This window comes from Opisthocomus hoazin, chromosome 6, assembly GCF_030867145.1.
Source record: "Opisthocomus hoazin isolate bOpiHoa1 chromosome 6, bOpiHoa1.hap1, whole genome shotgun sequence".
Taxonomy (NCBI): Eukaryota; Metazoa; Chordata; class Aves; order Opisthocomiformes; family Opisthocomidae; genus Opisthocomus; species Opisthocomus hoazin.
The window spans coordinates 53300977-53325678 of NC_134419.1; the positions used below are offsets into that span (position 1 = coordinate 53300977).

Below are 24702 nucleotides of genomic sequence, written 5' to 3' on the forward strand. Positions count from 1 at the left end.
TCTGCAGGGGGTTGGACTAGATGACCTCTAGGGGTCCCTTCCAACCCCAAACTTTCTGTGATTCTATAAGGATGGCGATGGATTTACCTGGAGTATGTTGCCAGATACTTTTTTTTTTTTTTCCTCCAGAAAATTTCTGAGTAGTTGCTTGCTAATGCACAAATCATTGTAATTCAGTAACTTTCTTGCTGCGATGGACAAGATCTATAAACACAATTTTTCCTTCAGACATAATATGGGGTTAAGGCAGCCAAGAATTTTGATTGTTTCACAGACTTGATTTCAGACAGACTAATTTTCATCTTCTTCTAATTTTCATCAACTTCTACATAATTTTACTGCTAGCCTGGGCAGTGCTGAAGGCGAGCGGTCAGCTGCTGGGAAGCACTTGTGTAGAACTGGGCTGTGTGAATCGGGACTGAGTGTTTATTTCATTTTATCTGTTTATTTTATTCATCCCTTTGTGAAATACATTTCTATTTTCCAGTCAGATTGCTGGTATATAAAAGGTTAAGGCGTTACTTCAGCAAGGTTATTACATATGTACTTACGGTCATAGAGATATTCCTCAAAAGCCAAAAATAACCATTTTGAAAAATCTGTAGTCATCACGTATGTCCTACATATTAGAAAGCAAGTATGCAAATATTGTAAAAGGTGTATTTTATTAACTAAGTGAGGAAAAGTACTTACACTTTGGTGTGCATTTTTTTTAGGGAACAAAACAGATGCTTTAAAACCTGGAATAAAAACGGAGACTTCCGATCACCTCTATGCCATGAAACATACTTCAAACACTACTAAAAATTGCTCTTTATTAAAACAGTATACGGCTTCCTCCCCTTTTAAGGTGGATAGTTTACATCCTTATTCGTCTTTAGCACATAAGCCTGGCATAACAGCAGTGACTAATATTCAACAAGATTTTTCAGTTCCCTACGGGTATTTTGAATGCAGTAGCAAGCAACCTCACGTGACACCTTACGTTAGTTGTAAGAACTTTGATGTGTCGGTCAAAGATTATACTGGAATTTTGCTGAATGATAAGATGAATGGTGTGCCACCAATTCTTCCAGAGGTCACTGCTCCAGGCTCCCCAGCCCATAAAGACCCCCTGCCCACTATACTTGAACATCAGCCAGACAAACAGAATTGTCAGCTTCAGTTAGACAATTCTCCTTCTTCACAGATGATCAGCTCTTGTGATTTGTCAGTACCGCTAAGCTCTCCGGCAAAGGATGCAGTCGGAAACGAAGCTGACTGTTCCCATGGATGCCCAGTGGAAAAGGGCAGCTCCCATCGAGAACAGACGTGTGATTTTGACTGTGGTGATGAAAAGCAGAACAGTGCACTGGGACAACCGACTGATTCTGAAGAAAAAGCTGAGGAAATGTGGTCGGACAGCGAGCACAATTTTTTGGATGATGACATTGGCGGGGTTGCTGTGGCACCTTCTCATGGTTCTATCTTAATTGAATGTGCAAGACGTGAACTCCATGCTACCACACCTATTAAAAAACCTAACCGCAATCATCCCACAAGAATTTCTTTAGTTTTCTACCAACACAAAAATTTAAATGAGCCAAAACATGGTTTAGCCATGTGGGAAGCAAAGATGGCTGAGAGGGCGAAGGAAAAAGAAAAAGAAGCAGAAAGGTTAGGAACGGAGAATACGGAACTAAACTCTAGCAGCAGGAAAACAAAGCAAACAAGTGAAAACAGAGATATTTTTTATGAAGACAATGAGTTCAACCAAATTCCATCACGCAGAGCATTAACAGTAACTAAGGATAACGTAATAACAGTATCTTCGTACGCCCTTACACGAGTCGCAGGGCCTTACAACCATTGGGCATAGGTTTTAGTATCAAATGCCTCCTCTTGGTGCAGTGCTACACAGTGTTTCTTTAAGGTGCTGTTAAAGAACAAGTCTCGTGTCGTTTACTATTTGCTCATCTCAACCATTTTAAGGCTGAGGTAAAAAAAGGGGGGGGATTTCTTCTTAAACTGTGACTTTAACATTTGGTGGTGCTCAAGCACATTTTAAGCAAAAAAAAAAAAAGTTGTATAGTTTTAATACATTCTAAAAAAGATTTTGTTTAGGTTATTAACCTTGATTGAATCATTCAGTTTATTACCTTTAGGAATTTATATTTTGGTGCTTTAAATCAAGTCTGTTTACTACAAAAGTCATTTATAGGGATTTTAACAGGTTCACATTTTATGGTGTTAAATCAAGTTATACAGTAATAGCTCTACACAGCTCTTGGTGCTTAACCACATCAAACAGTTAAAAATAAATAAGCTGAATTATTACTTCATGGTGCCATTGCTTTAACAACTTCCAACCATTGCTATATAGTCCAAATTACAGATAAATCTTTTAGAAAACCAATGAATTTTTTTCTCTAGATTTGTCATTGTGTATGAAATGAAGTTATTGGTAATGATGGCTGGAAGTTGTTTTTAAGCTGTAAATATATATTTTAAAAGCACTTTCTATTTTTAAAATTAACTTGAAATAGTATAGTATAAGGATCATATTGTCTAAGGTTTGTGCATACTCTACAGAAGAAATCATTTTATTCTTGCTGTGTAGAGTTCCATATTGTTACAGCTGCAGTATGTATGCTTAACAGCATATGTGATTGTTTTTAGACTTGCCCTTTTTCATCGAAGATTTTATGTTGCATATAAACAGTTATAAAATACAGAAACATGTTATTATTTTCAAGAGAGTGTACAAACATGAAATTGGGAGACGTCAATACGTGTGTTGCTATTGGGAGTTACGAATATTATTTGTTTTTTTTAAAGGCAGCATTTGTTACAATTCCTTTGAGCAATAAGTGCATAAGTCTCATTCATTTGGAGCATTATAAGTGAAGACAACAACCAAATGTTCCTAATGCCTCAGGGGTAGGATTGTTTTGGGATAATAAAATACCCCCTAGAGTTGCCTTATTCTAGTCTGGAAAAAAAAATAATTTGGGGAAAATACAAAGGAAGTTTTGGAAAAGTATGAAATTTCTAATATTAGCAGCAAATTTTTCATTAAGCGTTACCCACCTGTAATATTCACCAGCTTCCTAAGGTCATTTTTTTTACAAAAATGTTTTGTAAATTTTTTAAGTGATTTATACATTTCATGTAGAGAAAGGGTTGTATTCTTCCTTCCAAACATACGAAATTTATGTTCTCCATTTCTGTTGAAAAAGTGACATATCATGAAACAAATATTTGCTAAACCAGAGGAAAAACACACACTCCGTTGCTTTTAAATACTGTAGCATCCCACTCTTCTTTCTGATTCTCCTCTCCTATGTATTTCTTTTTTAAACTTATTTATTTAAACAAATTACCAAATGGCAATGTTAGCTAAGGACCGACCTCATCCTGCAACTTCCTCTATGAGAACAGCTCTGTGTAGCCATACCTGCCCAGTCAGAGCCAGGAGGACCGCTCCAGCCAGGACTCCTCTCGTGCCCGCGAGCTGCAGGATCAGGCCCCCGAGACGAAGCTGTACCTTAATTCTGCCTCGGAGTCCTCCCCGGCTGGGTAGTCTGTAGGTATAACGAGGTCAGAGTTTTCCAGTGCGAAAATACACTAATAATATACTTGATAATATTATCATGTAGTGGTGCTGTAACAGAGGAATATGAACTATCTACATCTGCTTTATTTAAAACCTAGACAAGGTGCTTTTTCCTTGAAAAGCTGAACTGTAAGCGCTATATTCACAGTTTCGGTACGAAAAGCACATCAGTTGTATTTTTAACACATAGTGCCAGTTAGGACCTTGGTGCTACGAATACTTCAGTGCGGCTGGAGATCGATGAGACTGTTCTCCTGTATCCATCTCGACAGGTGGAGTGTTTGCAGGAGCAAGGTCTGAAGTAGCAATCACTATGTAACGACCTTGGGTTCAGTTCTACAGATTCCTGTCGAAATTAACAAAAACGGTGATGGCAGAGGATGGCCGAACTGATGCCATTCTTTGTATCTTACCTATTTTAAGTACAATTTGTAAAAACCGGGTATGCTGCAAATTTTAGTTCAAAGCTTAATATTAGTTCAAATAGAGGATATGAAGGGATTGTAAATAATAATAAAACAAAAACAATATTATGCCATCGTTTTGTACCAGCAGTTTTATGCTTCTTGACTATGTAATATACAGTCTACATCAAATCATTATGGTATTTTGTGTGCCTTAGATTTCCATTTTAAAACCTGTATATTTTCGGTGAGCCGAAGAGTAGTAAGAATGCCAGCTGTCCCTACAGTAAGTAGTACTGTACGTTCTCTAGCTGTTCAATTCGTGTGTTTGCTATCTAAAGACCCTTGTCCGACACCACCATCGATCATTTATGGAAAAGGTTAGTTACTGGTTTCACTGATAGCGCTGAGAGCTTCCATTTCTGTAATGCAAACTGAAAAAATCATTCATCATTCAGCGCTCCCACGTGAATAACAATTTTTCTACACAAAATTAGTAAGTTACAGAGCCATCTCTTTAACTTTTAAAATGTTCAGATCATTAAAGTGGATCATTTTTACTTGAATCTTCCCCTATAAATGCCCACGTTTAACTTGCGTATGATTGTAAACTTCAAGATAAAAATGTTCCTTTGCAAAACCAGCAGCTTCCCTCAAAGAAGTGAGAAACTGAGAGGTGGATCTAAACAGATACCTCCAGACGTAGCCCCTGGCAAGTCACTGCTCAAGCAGACTTTCCGTAAGTCCGGGTCTACCTTCTTTGAAATGGCAATTTTAACAGAGAAAAGTGTATCTTCACATAATAGTTAATGCTATTAACTGATAGGTGCTAAAACTCACAGTTACTACTTTATTAAGATTACTTACATGAGAAAAATACATCATCTATACAGTATCATTCACGGTGCTCTTTCCTTGACTGTCCATCACATAAGTACTTTTTCAGCGTGTACCTAGCAGGCAGGTTAGCTGGCCACGTTTATTTCCTGCTGTGGCACGTGGCAGGTTGTGATTTGAGAAGCTAATATTTTCTGTTGCTGTACTGCAGTGTGGAAAATGCAACTATTTACTGTTTTTACAACTGTGTGCTATTTATTGTAACATTTCAGAATATTTATCAGCCTTGTACACAAATTACATTGTTTCGAGTAAGGTTATAATTTTATAACAGTATTTGTCTCTTGAAGTTCGCAAATCTGTGGGTCTATTGCTTTCCTTTGCAGCCCACACAACCACTTGTAATTTGCTCTTACTCCTTAACAAAGTCCTGCCAGGATGGCCAGATCAGGAGCTGGATCTAAAATTAAGGTAGCTGGCCAGGTCAGACCTGCTACTTGGCTTCCCACAGCTGGCACTATGCTCTGGGGGAAAAACCAGAAAATGGATTCAGGTGTGGGCTGGTGCGGGGGTGTGCTTGTCTTTTGATCCTTTTTCACGGTGCGCTAGCAAAAACTGTCATGATCCAACCTGGCACAGCTATGACTTCCCAGATGTGTCTCTTGTCCCTTGCTCCGCTGGGTCCAGTCCCACCTCTCCACCTGCAGTCTAGAGGGAAGGAGTGGAGTAGTGCTTTCTGCAGGAGCCGGTTCTGCAGGACTCGCTGAGTCCCTGTTGGAGTTACTGCTGTCGTGCCCCATTAAATAGTGAATTTTACTCATGCAGTTTCTGTGTGCTTACTGATTTGTAACATGCTATTGTATTACAGAACATAGAAAAAAATATTTCCATAAATATTTTAGTCACAAGATCCAAAAAAGCTTTTTAAGAACTTGCCAATTCTGGTGACTTTCTAGCTGTAACAGTTGTATTCATATTATTTTTTTTTTTAAGGACTTTCTGAGCTAACTTTTAAAAGTCCTTATTTTACTTATGAATGTGCTTATGTATACTTAGAACAGGAAATAACTAGTGTCTTAAGCAACATTTTATGTTAAGCATGGGTAAATGACAGCTTCTTTAGTACTGAAGATTATTTGTAACGTACAACTGCTCGGGTTTTTTTAAAGACCTATTTAATATCATTGCAGTATTACGTTAAGTTTGGGTCTTGTTTACGTTGGTGCAACCCCATTGACTGCAATGTGCTCCTTCAGCAAGCTTTCCTGCACTTCTCGTACTCAACTAGCCAGGTACAGATACAGCTGCCCGGCGTCTGTGCCAGCGCAGACCCCTCCAACCCTACCACAGTCAGCAGGTTTTGCAGCAACAGATGGAGAGATGTGGAGTAAATGTTGGACTTGTGGTTAAAGACAGAGGTTCTGTTGTTTGTAGCATGAGAAGCGATTCAGGGCCTGTGGAGAGCCATAATGCCTTCACCTCAAGTTTCAGGCATGCAGGCAGGTCTGTTTCAGGCTGCCTTCAGGCTTGTGCTCTTGACAGCTTTTTTTTATTTTTCTTATCCGGTAGGTTGTTCAATGAGAGAGAGATGTCAGGGAAGCAGGCTAATAAAACTGCATCTTCATGTTTTTCTGTTTAAAATGTGAGGTCAGTCTTGCCCTTCACTTCCCATGAAATTTCTCTCCTGCTGACATTAGCTCCTTTTATCAAGCAGTCATCAGCTTTGTAATCCTTTTATACGATTTTTGTCTTTTTTTCCACAGAATCCTGTAATGTCTAGGTTAACAGGAGGAAGTAACTGTGCCCTCAGATATATGAAAAACTAAATTGCATGTCCCATGTCCCCTTCCACACTTCTTATACATAACAGCAATTGCATTCAGACAGTGTTGAACAAACTTACTTTCAGGTCTCTTGTGGTCGCTACAATTCAGAAAAAAAGTCACCATTGATCATTGTGACACCACGGTACTGCACTGCGACGTCTGTGTTACAGCATTGTTTCTAACCAGCAAGGATGTGTCGTCATGTCACGCAGCTGTGGATATATGTACAAATTCATCTCTTTCCACAGTTCCTCTGGAGACAGTAATCTCCCCTTTGCTCTCTGTCTGCGCATACTGGTAGGAGGGAGAGAGCTGGCTATCCTTTCTTTAGTTTGTGTACACGAACGGGGTGGCGAGCACTGCTGTCACCACCAGTCTGCTGCTCCTTCCCAGGATCAGGTTGGAGAACGTGGACAGCTGATGGGGTGCACAGCACGAGTGAGGCACGGGCAAAACTGTGAAGGTACAACTGGCTTTTCAGACAGCCTTCTCTGTACATGTGTTGTAGTTGCCAGCGTACTTCTTCATATTGACTCTTTTTTGGGTACATCTAACTTTAAATTCATAAGCTTTTTTATTTAGTCTGGGACACATTTACGTTCTCCTTTAATCTTAAGCAGAGTGGCCAGTGTCAGAAGTCCTGAGGATGTGGCTGCTTAGTGGAACAGTACAGAAACTGGCTTTGTTGTCTTCTGGAATTACCTGATGTCGAGTCAGACAGTTTTCACAAGTTGTCTTCATGCTGCTCCAGTATGTTGCTGCGATATTATAATTGCATAAAGGAAAGAGTTTTATACTTGAGGTTTTCTCAAAGACCAAGGATTTTTAGTAGCAGTATCTAATCGGGCACCAGTACACATATGGATCCCTTCTTTTTAAGAATGGTTGAAAATGGATTTTGTATTTACGTTATTACTTCCCTGTTAAAACATTTTTTTATTTCAGAAGATTGAGCAAAATTTTTTGTTTAATACTGTCATTCACATACTTGACTAAATTATCAACATTTAATTCTATGTAATTCTGTGTTGTCTCCCTGAAGAACACTTAATTTGACTAGCGTTGATTAGTAGGCATTGCTTTCTACTCTGTACAGATCACTTCAGATACTACAGGCACCTTTCTCACTCCATGGTATCTTCAGGGATCGTCTGCTGCGGTTAGTTACTTCCACAGTCAGTGCTGGATCCCATTGTAACCTGCTGCTGAATGCTTTAAATGCTTGTAACTACTCCAGAAGTTCTTCCTGTCCCTCTGCAGGTCTGCTTCAGTACTCAGCATTAGCGGTATAGCCGGCAGCCTGCTTGTGAAGTCCACTCGCACACTGTTGCTGCTTTGTGTGTAAATCAGCCAGTCCTCATCTCAGGAATATCATAAGAATTTATTCTCCTTGTGACTCTTCCAGAATCGATTTCTTTCAGTCATCTTTTATTCCATATATGACAGTTCTAGGGTTTTTTTTACTTCATGTTCTCTCACAGGGAGCCTAGAATGTTGCGGTTGTTATTTTTTTCATTCCAAGGAAGAGGAACAATTCATGAACCTGTCACAATCAGTGTTTTCTTTTCCAAAAAAATAATCAGTTTTCCAGTTCACTTTCAGATTTCTTGATGTAATTTGTTACACTCTGTTCTTATATCTGCAAGTGAGCCAACCAAAAGAGACTTTGCAAGACTGGAAAACTACTTACCCCCTGAGAAGGGAAAGTCATCTCTTCTCAGAGTACAAGTTTTTACTTCTGTTGCTAGCATCTCTGTGGAATGCCCTGTTTTCTTAGTCACTCTACCAGCTTTGCTCAAATCTTGACCTAAGGCAGATGCCGCAGGCCCTGCACCATTACAAGAGCAGGAGTGTTTCTGTACATCTGGTTATATCCCTGTTCAGAGATCAGTCGTGGTCCTTGTGAGAAACCCAAGTATTGCCTAAGTTAAATGCCTTAACGCAGGACTGCTTGGAAGAAAGAGTGGAACAATGGATTTTTTGTTGTTATTGTTCTTCCTCTGTAGCGGCAAGTGGAATTGACTGGCCTTGAGCAGAAAAACAATTAAGCAATTATTGCCTTTTATTGAAGGGCATAGTGGTGTCAGCATCGCTGTTTTCCTCCTTCTGAGACATAAAGACTTTAGGATCCTTTTTTCAGTCCAGTTTCCCAGTTCTTCATCCTGATATTGCTTGCAATGTTCAACCACATACTCATACCTTCAGTTTTAAAAGACTCGAGATGCATCCAATGCTGTATGCTTAATTCTTCCCCCAGCAGTATCTTTTTCTCCTGTTTTCTGCGGGACCGTTACATATGCGATTTTTCCACACATATTTACATTAAAATGCTAGAATCTTCCCACAGCATACTTGCAGTGAACGCAAGACTGGGGTGCTAGATAACTTCACGTGAAGGTGACTTGCTCTGTTTGCTGTGACTGAGTAACAGCGCTGTTTTCAGCACTTCGCACCCCTTACCAGCTTTCCTCATAAAGTCAGAGAATGCAGGCGTAGACCTCAAAAAGATGACATGTGTAAGGAGGAGGACAGATTTGGCAATTAATCTTCAGAGAGTTACCGGTTACAGCAGATAAACCGTATTCCAAAGAAGTGCTGTTGCAGTGGAGCAAGGAAACTGCTAGTTTGATGTTCAGTATCGCAGTTGTTGCCACAGAACATTTTAATGCTGTTGTGGAAAGTTTTGTGACCTGATCAATATTTTACATGTATATCTGTATTTTTATTATAATATTGTAATGGAAAAGGGTCTAGGGTTTGGGAGTTGTCTTAAAATAAGAATGAAGGCCCTGATTCTCATTTATACTACTGTCCTTTGCATCCCATTAGGATAAAGGGGCCTTAAATGGTTGTCAGTTTAGCTTACATCCTTCAGAGTATCCCATTACACTGATAAAGGTATAAAAGGTCAGTAGTATAAATCAAAACCGTTACCAAATGACTGATTGTACAATCATCTGAAATCAATTTAATTATGTCCCTATTGTGTATATACTGGCCAGTAACATCCAGATTGTTCTTAGTTTAGCAATCAGGTTGGAAAGAAACTGGCTTGGTTTTTATCAGGTTTTAAGTATCCACTTGTACTGGCTGTCCTTTTCTCAACATTGTCTACAAAAAGAATGTGGTAAAAGATTGGTGCCTCTAGGTAATGGCCTGGCCAGAAATCTCACGGAATGGCCAGTAATACTGTTTCTAAGCTTTGGCAGTTTTTCTTAAAATACGTGCTTCTCTTTATCATAACTTGATCCCTCTTACTTGATTATATGAAAATGGGGTTGCGACAACCTACTGAACTCCGTTCTTTTCTGACTTAAGACCCAACAGGGTGTGCAGTATTGTGTGATGTTGTCACACTGGGGTGAGTTTTGAGACACAAAGCTAAAAGCCAGCATTTTCCGACTGCCCTAACTGTGGTGATACTCAACAGTGAAACTGCAGGCACCACCCTGCGTGCTGGAGTCGTGCAGAGCTTCCCTTGCTGCCAGTGGAAGCTTTATGTAAGGAAGCATCATGCCCCACTACATTGCAGTTGGGAAATGCAATGCACTGCCAACTTCTTGTGCAAAAAAAGTTTGAGGAAAAGGAAATGTATTTTCATTCTTAGATTTCTAAACTGCAGTGATACTGCAGAGCCTAGTAAGAACAGATTTCATACTAACTTAGTGAATGCCAGTCTGATCCATGCAACTCAAGAGGCAGCATCTGAACTTCGTGAATCACTTGTCCTCAAAATGAACAAATAACTGTAGGCAAGAAAAAAAAAAAGTGATATCCCAATACCACTAAAAGAAAGCCAGTTCTAGCCAATACAAACATTCGGGTATTTCAGTCTTTAACAATTATTCTACAATTCTTTGGTCCGTTTGGAAGAGACAGCTCTTTGTAATGTGACAGTATCACAACAGGTCATAAATAATGTTCAGAATTTGCTGTCATAAGAAAGAACATTAATATGTAAGGACACACTGTACTGAAATGCTATGGCTAATGGATTCTTTCTTGCTTTGCAAAATGAAAGGATTAACAGTATGCCAAAGCAAAAAAAAAAAAAAGGGCATTTTCTTTCTTCTCTTTTTCTTTTCTCTCTTCCTTTTTCTTTCTTTGGGATGCATTTGATATTTATTTTTCAACTTTGAATTTGAGGTTTTGGATTATTTCCAGTTAATAACCTACTGTATTTGGATCTGGAACATTAAATTAACTTTTTAAAACAAAAGATGATGTACAGGGAGAAAAAAATCAGAAAGAAAAAGCACTTCATTATGTCACAGTATTTACAGGAGAAAGTATAAAAATTACTTCTTTTCTGAAAAAAACATTTGGGGCCTGATTCTTTCCTAGTATAGCTGAGCATAGCTTCATGAGCTTGGTGGAGCTGTGAAGAGTTACGCTAGCTGAGAAACTGAACCTTAAAATCTTCTTTGCAGACAAGGGAACCCTTACCAGCAGTACTTGAAGACTTGTGAGTTGTGACTGCATGTTACTTGAAAGATCTAATTAAGCTATGTTTTTTGGTGCAAGCAGTTGTTGTACATGATTTCATGTTTATGTAGCAAGATGCATTGAAATGTTGATACTAGTATTGAAACATACATGTAAAAATTGTTGTTGTGGAAATTGTCTGTTCTGTTCTATTTTTCTTGTGTGTCTCATCTGTTTAGAACGTAAACTTTCTTTTTTTTTATTGTCCTAACTGAATAAGGCTAAATGAATACTGTAATTGAAAATATATTTTAAATCTCGTCATGAGTTTTTAAAAAGACTATTACAAATTGTATCATTCCTGATTACACAGAACTTTGTGGGTGGTTTTAAATAAATTTTATACTTCTATTTTGCACTTAGTCGTCTAATTTTTCTTTCCTGCATTTTTCATGCATTTCTTCTTGTAAAATTTACCATATGGTCAGTAAAACAAAAGTCAGTAAAATATCTTGTTAAGGGAGGAGTAGGAAAATAATTGCTAAAAGTATTTTCATTTTATCAGCCACTTTCCCTGCAGAAATTTTGCTCTTATAACTACTAAACACTGTGACATGTAGAAATTAGGACTATGGTAGATTTCTGCACTGGAGAGGGGCGGGCATGAATCATTCCACTATCTGGTGCCTGCTGTCAGTCTGTCCGCCTTTGCTTCATGCAGGACTGACCTGTCCCAGGCAGAGACGTGCAGCAAGAGAAGCAGCCAGAAAATTCTGAACTTCATCATCTTCTGTCTAAAAACAACAAACCAGTTTGTGAACCCATTTATACAGTGTCTGTTTTTCCTGCCAGCCCTGTCTGGCAGAGCAAGGTTATGGGAATCATTTACTGTGGCTTTTCATTCCCACCCAGTGGAAACAGTGCAGGTTTTATTTGCTTCAAATGAGAGCGTACATTATTTTTTTTCTCAAGACAAAACAGACCTCAGCACTAGACCGCTTTACTCTGTGACATTTTAGTGTAGAACAATACTAGACAGAATTCCTTTTCTTTAGATCTGAAGAAAAGGAGGAACATAATTCCTGTTTATATTTGCTTGTTTTCCTTTTTTCAGTATGTGCAGTAGCAAAAGCTGCTGCTCCAGTAATCTCCCAGATACCTGGAATCTCTTAGAGGGCTTCAGTAATTTCCTAGTGATAAACTACATTATGTGACACAGTGCACCTAGTTCTGGGGAGCCGAGTGTGGTAATCCAACAGGAAGGCCTGCAGCCTCCTATGTAATTTGCTGCTCATTTAGAGGATAATCGTTACTGGATTTTTATAGCAACGTCTCGCAACTTGCCCCAGGCCTTCTCTGAATCATACCATCAGTCTTTCAGTGGAGCTAAGCTTCCATGGCTTGCTACTAGCGTCTGTAACCTATAGCACAGGTGTCTAAGCAAGCATGTGGATTTTGAATGCCACTGAAAGACTTGGGAGCAGACCCAAGAACATCATTATCGAGGGAGAGACATTGTTGAGAAGCAACACGTTTCCCTTTCAGGTACTGCCAGGCAACTGCGTGTTGCCTTCCCCGGCATTCCTACTGGGCAGAGTGTTCCGCACCAGAGCTACATTCCTTCGTACATTATGGAGCATGTTACCTACTGAGATTTTAAAACACAGCTTCACCCATAACTTGTGGGAACAAAACCAAACCAAATTTACCTGCCCTGACATCCCTGAAAGGTGGTCAAACATGAGTTCATTTTGTAGAGCTCAGCACTCGGAGGTGGCTTCAGTGCTTTCTTGTATCTTGCATTTCTTATATAAAACATACAGGTAATGCAGTGTTGATGTAGTACAGTTGGCTGCTTTTAAATTCCTAAGATGTCACAGCCTTAAATTACAGTACCTGTTAAAAGGGTATTAATTGCTAACATTAGTTTAAACTGCAAGATAAACTTTTTTGTTAGTGCTACAGTTACACTTCTGCAATACTCTGATCTGATAAAGATCATAGAATGGCAGGGTTTGACTGCTGTTGGATAACGCTACTGCTGATTCCTGCTGTTATATATTATTACATAATATTAGTTTACATCTTCGAAAGGAGTCTTAATTGAACTATAGGACTTTCTGTGAATTCTCTACATCAGAACAAGCATCCTATTCAACGGCAATTTAAACACAAGCAAGATAGCACTTCAATTAGAAGTGTTTTGGTTCAACAAATGGCGTAGATAGTGTAATATAAAATAATTACCAGGAATACCCATCTGTGGTTTTAATCTAAGACACACTGGAAGAATATTTAAAATGTGGAAATTTAAACCCAGCTATTTCAAAAACCATTGCTTGGAACACAATTCCTAAGATGGACCTCTAATTCTCTAATCTGCTTACTTTGGGATACTCGTTTGCTTTTATGATATACACCAGTCATATAAAATTCTTAGCAGTTGAATTCTTGAAAATGTCAATGTCTTTTTACACAAGGCCAAAAATTACTTAAAATCCCTACTATACCACATGTACATCTCTATTCATAACATAACTGAGAAACACTTCTCCGCTGTTTAAGCCTGAAGTAGTCTTGAATTGCTGCTGGAGGCATCATGACAGCCTCATTTTTCACCTCAGAACAGTAAAACTTTTGCCTCCTGTGACGTAACAAGTCGGCAGTTCAGTTTCTTGTGACCACTCCGTTTTACAAGTAGACTTCTGTTTTTGCATGGTAATGACTGACTCCCTTCACTTGAGGAATCCCTTCAGGGAAATGAAATACTAATCCTGTGTGTCACCAAGCAAACACTTCTACGACAGACACCAGCAGAAAGCCTTGCAAGGATTCCTCTGGGTTACAGCTGCTACAAATTCTAAGGCTGAGATTAGTTGGGCTGTTGCAAATTACCCTGTTCTATGAGGATAAGAAGCTGCAAGTGGCTCAGGTGTGCTACTGCTTAACAACCCTCCTCAGGCTGTAGCTATTGAGAGATCTGACTAGCTATGTAGTTAAAACAAACCAACATAAAAAAACGCAAAACCAAGAACACTTTCTTACTAAGTGCTCACCAGCAAGCCTTTCAAGTGCCGGAAGCTCTGGATCACCCCAGAGAGTACAGGCAAGTATTCCCTTTATACGTAATTTCTATTGCACCTGAGCAAAGTAGAGTTCTAGTCTTTCTCCTTTGCCCTGTCACACTGAAAGAGGCATTACTGGGGGCTGTACTGCACACAGAAGTTCTGAAGCTGTTGCCTGCTCTTCCTGTGAATCACAGCCTGCATGGTCCACAGCAAGTTAAATCTCTGAATCTCTGCACTCAGCTACCGTGCACTGGGAATCATGCCTGCTGTCCTTCAGCTCGGAGGCCTGTGCTCTGCTATGGGAAGAGGCTAAATATTGCAGGCAGTAGTGGAAGGGAAATAGGTTCTCAGCTCTCAGTCTCCTCTTTTTCATAGAATCACAGAATGGTTTGGGTTGGAAGGGACCTTAAAGATCATCTCGTTCCAGCCCCCCTGCCGTGGGCAGGGACACCTTCCACCAGACCAGGTTGCTCAGAGGTCCATCCAACCTGGCCTTGAACGCTTCCAGGGAGGGGCATCCACAGCTTCTCTGTGTAACCTGTGCCAGGGCCTCACCACCCTCATTGTAAAGAATTTATTTCTTCTGTCCAATCTAAATCTACTCTCAGTTTAAAGCCATTACCCTTGTCCTATCCCTACCTGCCCTTGCAAAAAGTCCCTCTCCAGCTTTCTTGTAGGCCCCCTTCAGGTACTGGAAGGCTGCTGTAAGGTCTCCCCGCAGCCTTCTCTTCTCCAGGCTGAACAGCCCCAACTCTCTCAGCCTGTCCTCATAGCAGAGGTGCTCCAGCCCTATGATCATGTTTGTGGCCTCCTCTGGACCCACTCCAACAGGTCCATGTCTTTCCTGTGCTGGGGTCTCCAGAGCTGGATGCAGGACTCCAGGTGGGGTCTCACGAGAGCAGAGTAGAGGGGCAGAATCACCTTCCTCGCCCTGCTGGCCACGTTGCTTTTGATGCAGCCCAGGATACAGTTGGCCTTCTGGGCTGCAAGCACACATTGCCAGGTCACGTTGAGCTTCTCGTCAACCAGCACCCCCAAGTCTTTCTCCTCAGGGCTGCTCTCAATCCCTTCTCTGCCCAGCCTGTGTTTGTGTTTGGGATTGCCCTGACCCACGTGCAGGATCTTGCACTTGGCCTTTTTTTTTGCACTTCCTTTTTACCCTTTTTAAAAATGGGCATTATGTTTCCCCTTTTCTAATCAGTAGGAACTTTACTGGACTGCCAAGAATTCTCAAATATGATGGATAGCGGCTTAGAAATTTCATCCACCAGTTCCCTCGGGACCCACGGATGCATCTCATCAGGTCCCATGGCCTTGTGCACCTTCAGGTTCCTTAGATGGTCTCAAACCTGATCTTTTCCTACACCAGGAGGTTCTTCGTTCTCCCAATTCCTGCCTTTGCCTTCTGCGACTTGGGCAGTGTGGCTGGAGCACTTGCCGGTGAAGACTGAGGCAAAAAAAGTTGTTGAGTAGCTCAGCCTTCTCCATATCCCAGGTAACCAGGTCTCCCATTTCCTACCAGAGAGGGCTCACATTTTCCCTAGTCTTCCTTGTATCACTGATGTACCTATAGAAGTTTTTCTTGTTGCCCTTGATGTCCCTGGACAGATTTAATTCTGTCAGGGCTTTAGCTTTCCTAACCTGATCCCTGGCTGCTTGGACAATGTCTCTGTATTCCTCCCAGGCTACCTGTCCTTGCTTCCACCCTCCATAGGCTTCATTTTTGCACTTGAGTTTGTCCAGGAGCTCCTTGTTCATCCATGCAGCCCTCCTGGCGTTTTTGCCTGACTTCCTCTTTGTTGGGATGCATTGCTCCTGAGCTTGGAGGAGGTGATCCTTGTTAACCCACTTTCTTGGGCACCTCTTCCCTTCAGGACTTTATCCTGTGGTACTCTACCAAGCAGGTCCCTGAGGAGGCCAAAGTCTGCTCTCCTGAAGTCCAAGGCAATGAGTTTGCTGTGCACCCTTCTCTCTGCCCTAACGATCTTGAACTCCACCATTTCATGGTCACTGCAGCCAAGGCTGCCCTTGAGCTTCACATTCCCCGCCAGCTCCTCCTTGTTGGTGAGAACAAGGTCCAGCAGAGCACCTCTCCTCACAGGCTCCTCCGTCACTTGGAGAAAAAAGTTATCATCAGTGCAGTTCAGGAACCTCCTGGATTGCTTATGCCCTGCTATGTTGTCCCTGTTGTGTTTTCAAGCAATGGAGCTAAGATTCTAAAGGTGGTCAGGATTTTTCTTCCTATGTCTCTTCTTTATTGCCTGTCTATCAAAGCACATTAAGTCTTTCTTTAATATAGCTTGGTTACTCCAAGATTATAAGGAGATGGATGATAAATCCTTTCTCATATACGTAATCAAATCTGATACCCCTAGAAAAAAACACAGCCTTCCTAAAGGTACTGAGGACTTTCCTAAAGCACTCAAATACAAGTCAGGTTGGATAAGAAGAAAGGAATCCTTAAAACCTATGTACTTAAGCAGGGCAGCTACTCCTGTGCTCCCTGGTCAACATGAATTATGCCTCTTCATCTTCCATGAATCATGAGGAATGATCCAAACATTATAGCTCTCCCTAGAGAGGAAGTCCCACATTAAACTAACATTCATAATAACATTTTCTCCTTCAACCAACATTAGGCAGAGCTATCCTGTACTCCCCTAAGAACTATAAGACTCAGGTAAGTACTTCTGATTAAAGTCACATGTTAAATGGTTAAGCAAAACCAGAAGTCATAAAACTTGAAACCAAATCTGTCTGGTTTTAGTTCAGAAATTACTCTTCAAAGATACAGTTACATTTTCCAAAAGCAGCTTTCCCCCTTTTGCAGGAAATGTGTTTCTCTGAAATTTCACATGAACTATGTGAACCATATTTTCAAAAGAGTTTCCTTCTAATACAGTGTTGGTTTTTTTTAATTTTGAAGTGTCAAATGGGAGTATTATACTTGGTTAGGAAAAGATGTTTAGTTGCTTATACAAAATTACTGTGCCCAAGCATGGGTTCAACTGAATGAAAGCCAGGCTTTCATGGGATTGGCAGAAGAATAGCTGTAAACAACACAGACCCTGCAGGCCTCTGCGCAGGGATCTGACTTCAGAACTGAAATAGAAATGTTTTTAGTAGTTACCTCACTAGTGGTGAGTCGCCCCATTAACAGGGCACTGAGACGGTATTTAGCTTACATTTCATCTCGGTACCACTGACAATCTGTTCACTCTTCTGTTTACCTCAGAATATCCTTTGTTGTTAGCAGAAACATGTTAAGAGTTTCTTTTTGTTATTTTTACAGAAATATGTCTCTTTCTCGAATCTAATCTGTGTTGCAAATTTTTTAGCTGAAGATTTTTATGTATCACCTCAGCTTCTTTTTTTTTTTTTAATGTAACCACAGAGGCTGTGGAAGGCTTCATGCCGTTAACTGCAGTCAACAACTACAGTTCAGGTAATACCAAGGCTACATCCAATAGCATGCATCTCTTCTGCACTGCCGCTATCATTGCCTGCACTAAAGCAGTTCTGTAAGAAACGACCTTCACCGCTCCCATCTAAAGAGCCCCCTCCTCTCCACTCTAGCTGTCACTGTGTGCAGCACTGTCCTATTAACAGCCTAATGTTTCTACATATTTTCTACCTGATTTCAAATCCTTTTCTAAAAATGCTACTGTTTCTCTACATATTTTTATTTGTTCATAAATCAACTTTGAACGTGACTACATTAGGATGGGAGTTGCTTCAGTTCTCTGTCACCACTCTTCAGAACCAAGCCGGCCTTGTTATATAGCCTTTGTCAAATCCCCCTTAGCCATCACAGTGACAATTATAAACCTTTTGTGAAATATATTTGGATACTATTTGTATGAACTATATTATACACCATGCAGCTGCAGAGTACTAAGAAGTTCATTCTACCTTTTAAATCATTCTACAAACCTCTAAAGACCTTTAAAGCTTATTTGAGAGTTGTACTTCCGATGGAGTTCACTGGGGTTCCTCAGTGAAAGCATGCCTTAGCCCCCCTGCATTACTATCTGTCAGCACCAGGAGTAGTGCCAGATATTCAACTAAGGCTAAATTACAGCTTTGAACACCTACCAGCCTTAACAAGGAGGTTTTTTCTATGCCTGGGAAGGACATTCGTTCCATTTGCCTTCTAAACTCAGTGTAAACAAACATTGTACCACTTTCTGAGATCACATTAAATGCTGTGTTTAATCTGTATAAACTACAGCAAAATGCAGACACCCTTATTCTTGAGTTAGAGATGTGAGTGGCATGAATATGAGAGGTAGTAAAATGAGCTGTATCAAGACCAATCCCCTAATAACTTCACTGGGTCAAACCTCTGCATGTAATACCAGTGGAGACATCTGTGCAATGCTCTGTGAAATATTCTAGGATTCAGCCCTCCAGGACATAGGGTCAAACTTGAATTTAGGAAGCACCAACCTTTTGTCAAATACATGTATCCTTAATTTAAAATTAAGGAAATAGTTACAAGTGTGTCCAGTCTCACCCACCAATGTATACCACAGACAAGAGATGTGACAGAAGTTCAGTATTTAGGGGATGCACAGACTGTACTGCCCTTTCTCTTTTTGCACTCCCAGTATGCTCATTAGAGATCTGTGGTATCCATTTCTCAGTTTGCACTCCACCTACACCCAATATCAAGATCAGCATGCTTCTAGTTGCTACTTCAGTGTTTATACTTTTTGGAGTATTAGGTGTTGCTTCTACAGTGTTGAATCAGTAATATTGGGCACTGTTGCGGTAGTGGAAAATGTATTTATCTTTATGATTGTGCTAATTGCTACATAAAGAGGTGTTTGTTTCTGAGAGCTCTTTTAGTCATGGATCCTTAGAAAACAACCCAGAAAGCTGTTAGTTTTAAACTTTTTTAAATAACAGTATTTCATCAAGTACCAAATGAGCCTCTACTCAAAGCGGATGTGTGTGTTTTCATTACGGAAAAACTCTGGTTAGTAAAGAGCATGTACACCACTGTGGAAAGTGCCACAGATCAGCTTCATGGCTTTCCTGAGCAAAGGCAGGCAGCTGAGTACCAGAGGCCAGAGATCCAAAGTATTGACTATTTGTACTATGAGATTTTACTACTATGTAGCATTTCCTGATACCAAAGTTCTTTTCTTTGTGCTCTTCCTTTCATCTTTGTTAAATGTACTGATTGTACCAAAATACATATGGCGTTCTTTGATTACAAGCTCTAAAAATGACAACTTCTCTCCACAATATCCCTGGCTTGTTCTTAACTCCTGTAACCACTAAGAAGGCTGGAAGCAGCACATGCTTTACGGATTTTTGCCTTCTAATTTGTATCTTTTCCTTAACTTTCAAAATTATTTTCAGGTAACTTGTAGAAATGTCCTATCTTTCAGGCTTCAGACCCTTTACAAGTTTTGGATTAAATTGTCCAATGTGCTGAAAAGACGCCTGGGGAAAAGAAGACAGAACATGAAGCATTCACTTAAGCCTACAAATATTTTAAGAAACAAGACTAGAAGTGCTCACATTTTTTCACCGGGATTTCCACTACAACTGTTCTTCATCACAAGAGCATGCTTTATCTTGAAAAGAGGGTACAGACACCTAAAGAATGCAAAGGGACTCATTAGTGTACTATAAATGTCAGTGACAACATTTGCCAGCTAATGGTAGTGATATATACGTGGAAAGGAGAAAGAACACAAAGTACCCTTCTGGAGGTACAGGAAATCAGGCTTGTGGTTTCCCATGAGGTTCTAAGGCCTTCTTTGAGAGCATCACAAAGAGCTATGCACCCTCTGATAAAAAGGCCCTGGGCCAAAAGGGTGAAGACTAGAGCTACCTCATAAAAATCTTACAATTACTTTCTCCTTCAATACAATTTTGCCCCTGTCCTTTTCATTTATAGCGTGGGAGAGCCCTGTTACCTTTTTTAGCCTTTAATCTTATTTCCAGGTTAAGGAGTACAGATTCTGCTTTAGTCAACTGAGTTGGATGGCGTTATGCCTGGAAGAGAAATGAATAAGGTTTAAAATGCGTATGCTTAAAAATGAAGAACTATGTTTATCAGTGTAAAACATTGAAACTCTCATGTCATTTGCACTATACTTTACAGGGCTAAGGCAGATCCGTCTCTGTGTATTACCAAAGAGGACCAAACACTAACAGAAATGTACCTTCACCTGGCTCCTCTAGTTGCCCTCCTATAGCATAATCCAGCCCGCTGCAAGTGAATTTAATGTTGTTGCCTCTCAAGTAAATTTTACTAGTTTTTAATGACAAATAAAACACTTTAAAGTCCGACTTTCATTTACAGAGTATGTCTTGTTGACTTTACTCTCACGTTCAGTAATATTCCGTGTACCTATTTCACCTCAAAGCAAACTTGTGTAAAGCACTATTTAACGGATGGAATGCTCTTTGTAACAGAAGGAAATTATTGTTGCCCATGAACTACTGAACAACTTACTGCAGTCACTCCTGGCTGCTATTTCTGTTTCAAAGCATCTCAAGTGCTTTGACGAGTCCCTCTGGTGAGCTGGTGAGTCTGCTCTCCCTTCACCTGAGATGATCCTGTTGCCCCCCGCCCACATCAGCCTGAACGCTTGTGCGCACGAAGTCAGCTCTCAGGCGTTCAGGGGCTCACGCGTGGCTTTGCCTCAGGCGCAGCGCTGGCCGCTTCCTACAGCGGTCAGGCACCTGTGAGGCGGCGCGAGACGTGTCTGACAGCTGCCCATCCCACGAGCCGTTTGTGAGGCGGCGGAGAGGATGGCGCGGCACGCCCGCGGCGCCCGGAGGGCACCCAAGGCCAGGAACCGCCGCTGCTGCAACCGCTAGGCCCCGCTGCAAGATGGCGGCCCTCCGGCCCCCCCCCCCCCCCCATCCCCCTGTCTCGGCCAAGATGGCGCCGGGGCCCCTCCCCTCGCCTAGCGCCCTCTCCGCACGCGGCAGGCCCGGCGCGCGCCCAACCGCGCGCCCGGCCCCGCCCCACGCCTACGCGCTCGGTCCCGCCGGCGTCGTGCGGTCGCGGGCCGGGACGTAAGCAGCGTGCGCCGCTGCCTGCCGCCGTCCGCGGGGGGGGGGGGGGCGCGCCTGCGCGGTGGGGGTGCGCTCGGTGCGGGAGGCGCGGAGGGGCCGGCGATGGCTCCGGCGAGGCGCCGCTCAGGTACCGGCGGGCGGCGGAAGGGGCCCGGGCGGGGCGCGGAGGCCCCGGCGGCTTCCCCAGCGCCTGCGGTGGGGGGTGGAGCACGGCGGGCGCGGGGCCGCACTCAGGCCCGCGCTCAGGCCCGCATTGTTGGCCGGGGGCGGCGGGAGGAGGAGGAGGAGGGGCGGGCGGCGGCGGCGGAGGGGGGTGAAGAGGCGCCCGCTTCGCGCCGCGCTGGGCCGGGCCGGGGGGAAGGGCTGGCGCCCGCTGCCTCCCCTTTTCCGTTCCCCAGTGGCGCGTTCGCCGCTCCTGAGCGGTGGGGCCCGGTGCGGCGGCGGGTATGTGAGGCTGCGCGCGCAAAACCCCCTCCAAACCCCGGGTTGTAGCGGGGGTGGGGGTGGTGCGTGAAAGCCGCTTCCAAAGCCGGACGGAGCGGCGGGCGCGGGGCGGGGCGGGCGGCGGAGCGGCCCTGCTGTGCCCGCGTGGTGGAGTTGCCCTTGTCGGAGCGAGGGAAGCGGGGCCGGGGCCGAACCGCGTCCCTCCGCCGGCAGCCCGGGGGAGGCCGGGCGCTGACCGCCGGAGAGCCTCCCTGCTGCGGAGTCGGCTTTCCCGCGGTCTTCGTTGCAACCTGCGATAAGATTTTGCGTTTAGATAGCGTTAGCCCCATTGTTGAGACGGGGAGGGTGGAGATCGTGCCTTAGGAAAATGTTATAACTTGCCTTGCAACTTTTTGCGTTTCCCACTCCAGATGTGTGTTGCTTACCAGATTTAGGAGGGTAGAGATAATCTTTCAACACTTTTTTCTTTTTCTTTTTTTTTTTTTTTTTTTTTTACCCAGAATTACAGTAGCCTGATGGTATATGTTTCAAAGATTGTAGCTGTGCTTTATTTTAATAGATTGCAGTGATAGAAGATAGACACCCAGGAGATTTTGCCTTTCGCCATGGCTCAGTTTGGAGGACAGAAGAATCCCCCTTGGGCTACTCAGTTTACAGCCACTGCAGTATCTCAGCCAGGTCAGTTTACGTATCACTTAATGTTTGAACCCTGACATCTAGTAGATTTGGAGATTCCATAGTTGGGTACGCAGTTGAGAGTGGCACCATGCTAACTCACTTACTTTAATTCTGTTTAAATGGTTTCAGTTGGGAGTTTTTCACACAATAGAGACATTAAAGATCATTGCTTAATACTAGGCGTTGGGTTGTTAGTTTTCTAAGAGATTATAAGTAAAATCCCAGGTGAAATTTTATTGATTTTCTTGGTCAGTAAACAAGATATTAAGTTACTCATATCCAAAGATGTGTAAATCAAATTACATTTCATCAAATTGCATTGCTCTAGATTAAATAATACCAGCACTAATGAGGCATTACAGATTTTTTAAGTGCTGCCTGAGTTTCATTTCTCAGGCTGCCTAAATCAATGTTTACAAAGTATTTTGCCTTCACTAATGTGTTGGACATGCTTCCCATAGTGAAGAGGTCTCTGAAATTTGCTATTTGGATGGGGAGGGTGTATATATATATATATATTTTTTAATGCTAAGTTACATCTCAAGGATTCCCTATAACCAAATGTATTGCCCTGGTAATGATAGTTTCCTTTGATTTAGGCAAGAAGCCTTATTTAATCGCAGGCTACTGTATTTAAAAACTTAGCTGGCTAGTTTTTCGTGCTTCACATTGTTTCATAGCATAAAAGGTTTTGAGGGAAGAACGTAAAGCTTGCTGCATGGTGGATCTTGGTGCTTCAATTTCCAGTTCTGGGCTGCCACCTTCTCTTCTTAAATACAAAGAGTTTGCTAAAAATTGTGGTTTCATTGTCTGATGTGAAAAGGCTTCAACAAAGCTGTGGTAGTTTGAGGATTCAGGATGTCAAAATGTGAGGGCAGGCAGCAACCTTGTCAAAGAGATGAATTTCTAAGGATTTGCATGGGTTTTTTTCAGTTGTCCTTTGCATCTTGCTCTGGTTTGGTATGAAGTGGAATGACATACCTCCTTTGTCAGGGGTTTGATGTCTGGGAGCTTAGCAAAAGTTGGGAATGCCTGCCCTTCTTTGGAGGTGCGTGTCTGAGGGTGGGGGGCGAAGGACAGATCTTTCTTCTGACTTGTTTTTCTTTCCTCAAATGACTCCTCCATCTCCAGTTTTTACTTTGGGCACTGGTCCAGTCTGAGTGCGTGTCGTCGGGCAACTGCCCCCCTCCATGTGTTTCACAATACTTGGTCCCAGTGTGCCTTTTCTTCCATGTCTGTTCAGTCCCATTCTCTACCTGAACTGTTGCTGTACCTAACCAGCTGCCTACAAGCAGTTTTGCACTGTTGCTCTGAACAGCTCACACTTCCCGTATCCAAATGGCACTACTCTTCTGTAAGAAATTGCTTGATAGCTGGAAAGGGTCGGTGTTGTGAACATGGAAGAGACAAACTTTGCTTTTGGTTTTTGTGTCTGACTGGGTGATGCCTTGGAGCAGTCAAAGGGTGGCAGCATCTGAGCTGGAGTATTCTTGATACACTGGCTGATGTGACAGCTAGTGAGTCAGATGTAGTGGTGGAAGAGTGAGGGCAGCTCCATGTCCTGTTTCAGAGGGAAAGCTGCGTAAAACCTGCTGAAGGGGAGGAGCTGGCAGCCATCTTAGACCTCGCTGAGCTGGGACCAGAAGGGGGCCCTGGAGGAGGTGGATGGAGCAAGGGCACTAGAAGCACACACCAACTTCTTATCGATTTTCATGTTCCTATGACTCTGGCTTTGGTTAGCCTACTTCTGAGCCTCCTTAAATGAAGTGCAAAATTTAATTGGGATAGGACTGCTCAGCATCAGTTGCTGTGAGAGCTTTTTTACCTGCTCAGTGAGGACAGTATCTCCAGGGATTTTTAGCTGTTCATCTGATCCAGCAGCATCTGATTGAAACATGAGAGCCAATAAAGACTAACATTTGATTGCACTTTTGCCTTCATCCTATGATAGTTCCACCTTCGCTCATGTGTTCCTAGTGTCCTTTTTCACACTGTAGTGTATCACTGGAAGGCTTTTAGCTCCTTGCATTCTTCTGTGCAGTCCTTTCCTGTTCCTACTGCAATACACAATCACTGTGTCTCTGTCCTTCTTCCCTGTCTGTACTACTGAATCCAGTCCCTGGGATTCTTCCATGCAGCTTCCATTTTAATACCCATGTACATACTTTGTCCCCTGCTTTTTTTATTGGCAGTGCTGATTTATAATACAGAGCACTGGAAACTTCTTTTGACAAGTACGCAGTGCTCTTTGGCCCTGCTGAGAGCTGAAGAACAGCATTGAGTGTTAAGCTGCAGCTACATAGTCAGTAAACTTTCATGCACTTTCCAACATGAAGCTGTGACTGTCCAGCCAGGTTGCTGGCCTGATGGAGAATGATGCT

The 24702-nt window shown here is 42.3% G+C and overlaps 2 protein-coding genes and 1 long non-coding RNA gene across 4 annotated transcripts in view; 2 read left to right on the forward strand and 1 right to left on the reverse strand.

Annotated features, from left to right (window-relative positions):
- The window catches only part of TET1 (tet methylcytosine dioxygenase 1), a 68024-nt gene extending 64941 nt beyond the window's left edge, over positions 1–3083 (forward strand). Inside the window, exon 12 of one of the 2 annotated variants that reach the window (XM_075423121.1) lies at positions 717–3083. In XM_075423121.1, the coding sequence (XP_075279236.1) occupies positions 717–1858 (1142 nt within the window). In that variant the 3' untranslated portion in view covers positions 1859–3083. The remainder of the gene's footprint in view (positions 1–716) is intronic. The other variant, XM_075423122.1, reaches the window with a different exon arrangement.
- On the reverse strand, positions 701–20991 carry LOC142361622 (uncharacterized). The gene is made up of 6 exons (XR_012764267.1): positions 20631–20991; positions 20089–20167; positions 19688–19765; positions 3437–3563; positions 3070–3206; positions 701–740 (listed from the first exon to the last, which is right to left on the reverse strand). It is a non-coding gene; the product is annotated as an uncharacterized LOC142361622 (long non-coding RNA).
- A 254-nt stretch (positions 20992–21245) lies between these two features.
- CCAR1 (cell division cycle and apoptosis regulator 1) overlaps positions 21246–24702 on the forward strand; it is a 29986-nt gene continuing 26529 nt past the window's right edge. Inside the window, exons 1-2 of the mRNA XM_075423124.1 lie at positions 21246–21326; positions 22203–22321. Of these exons, the coding sequence (XP_075279239.1) occupies positions 22249–22321 (73 nt within the window). The 5' untranslated portion in view covers positions 21246–21326; positions 22203–22248. The remainder of the gene's footprint in view (positions 21327–22202; positions 22322–24702) is intronic.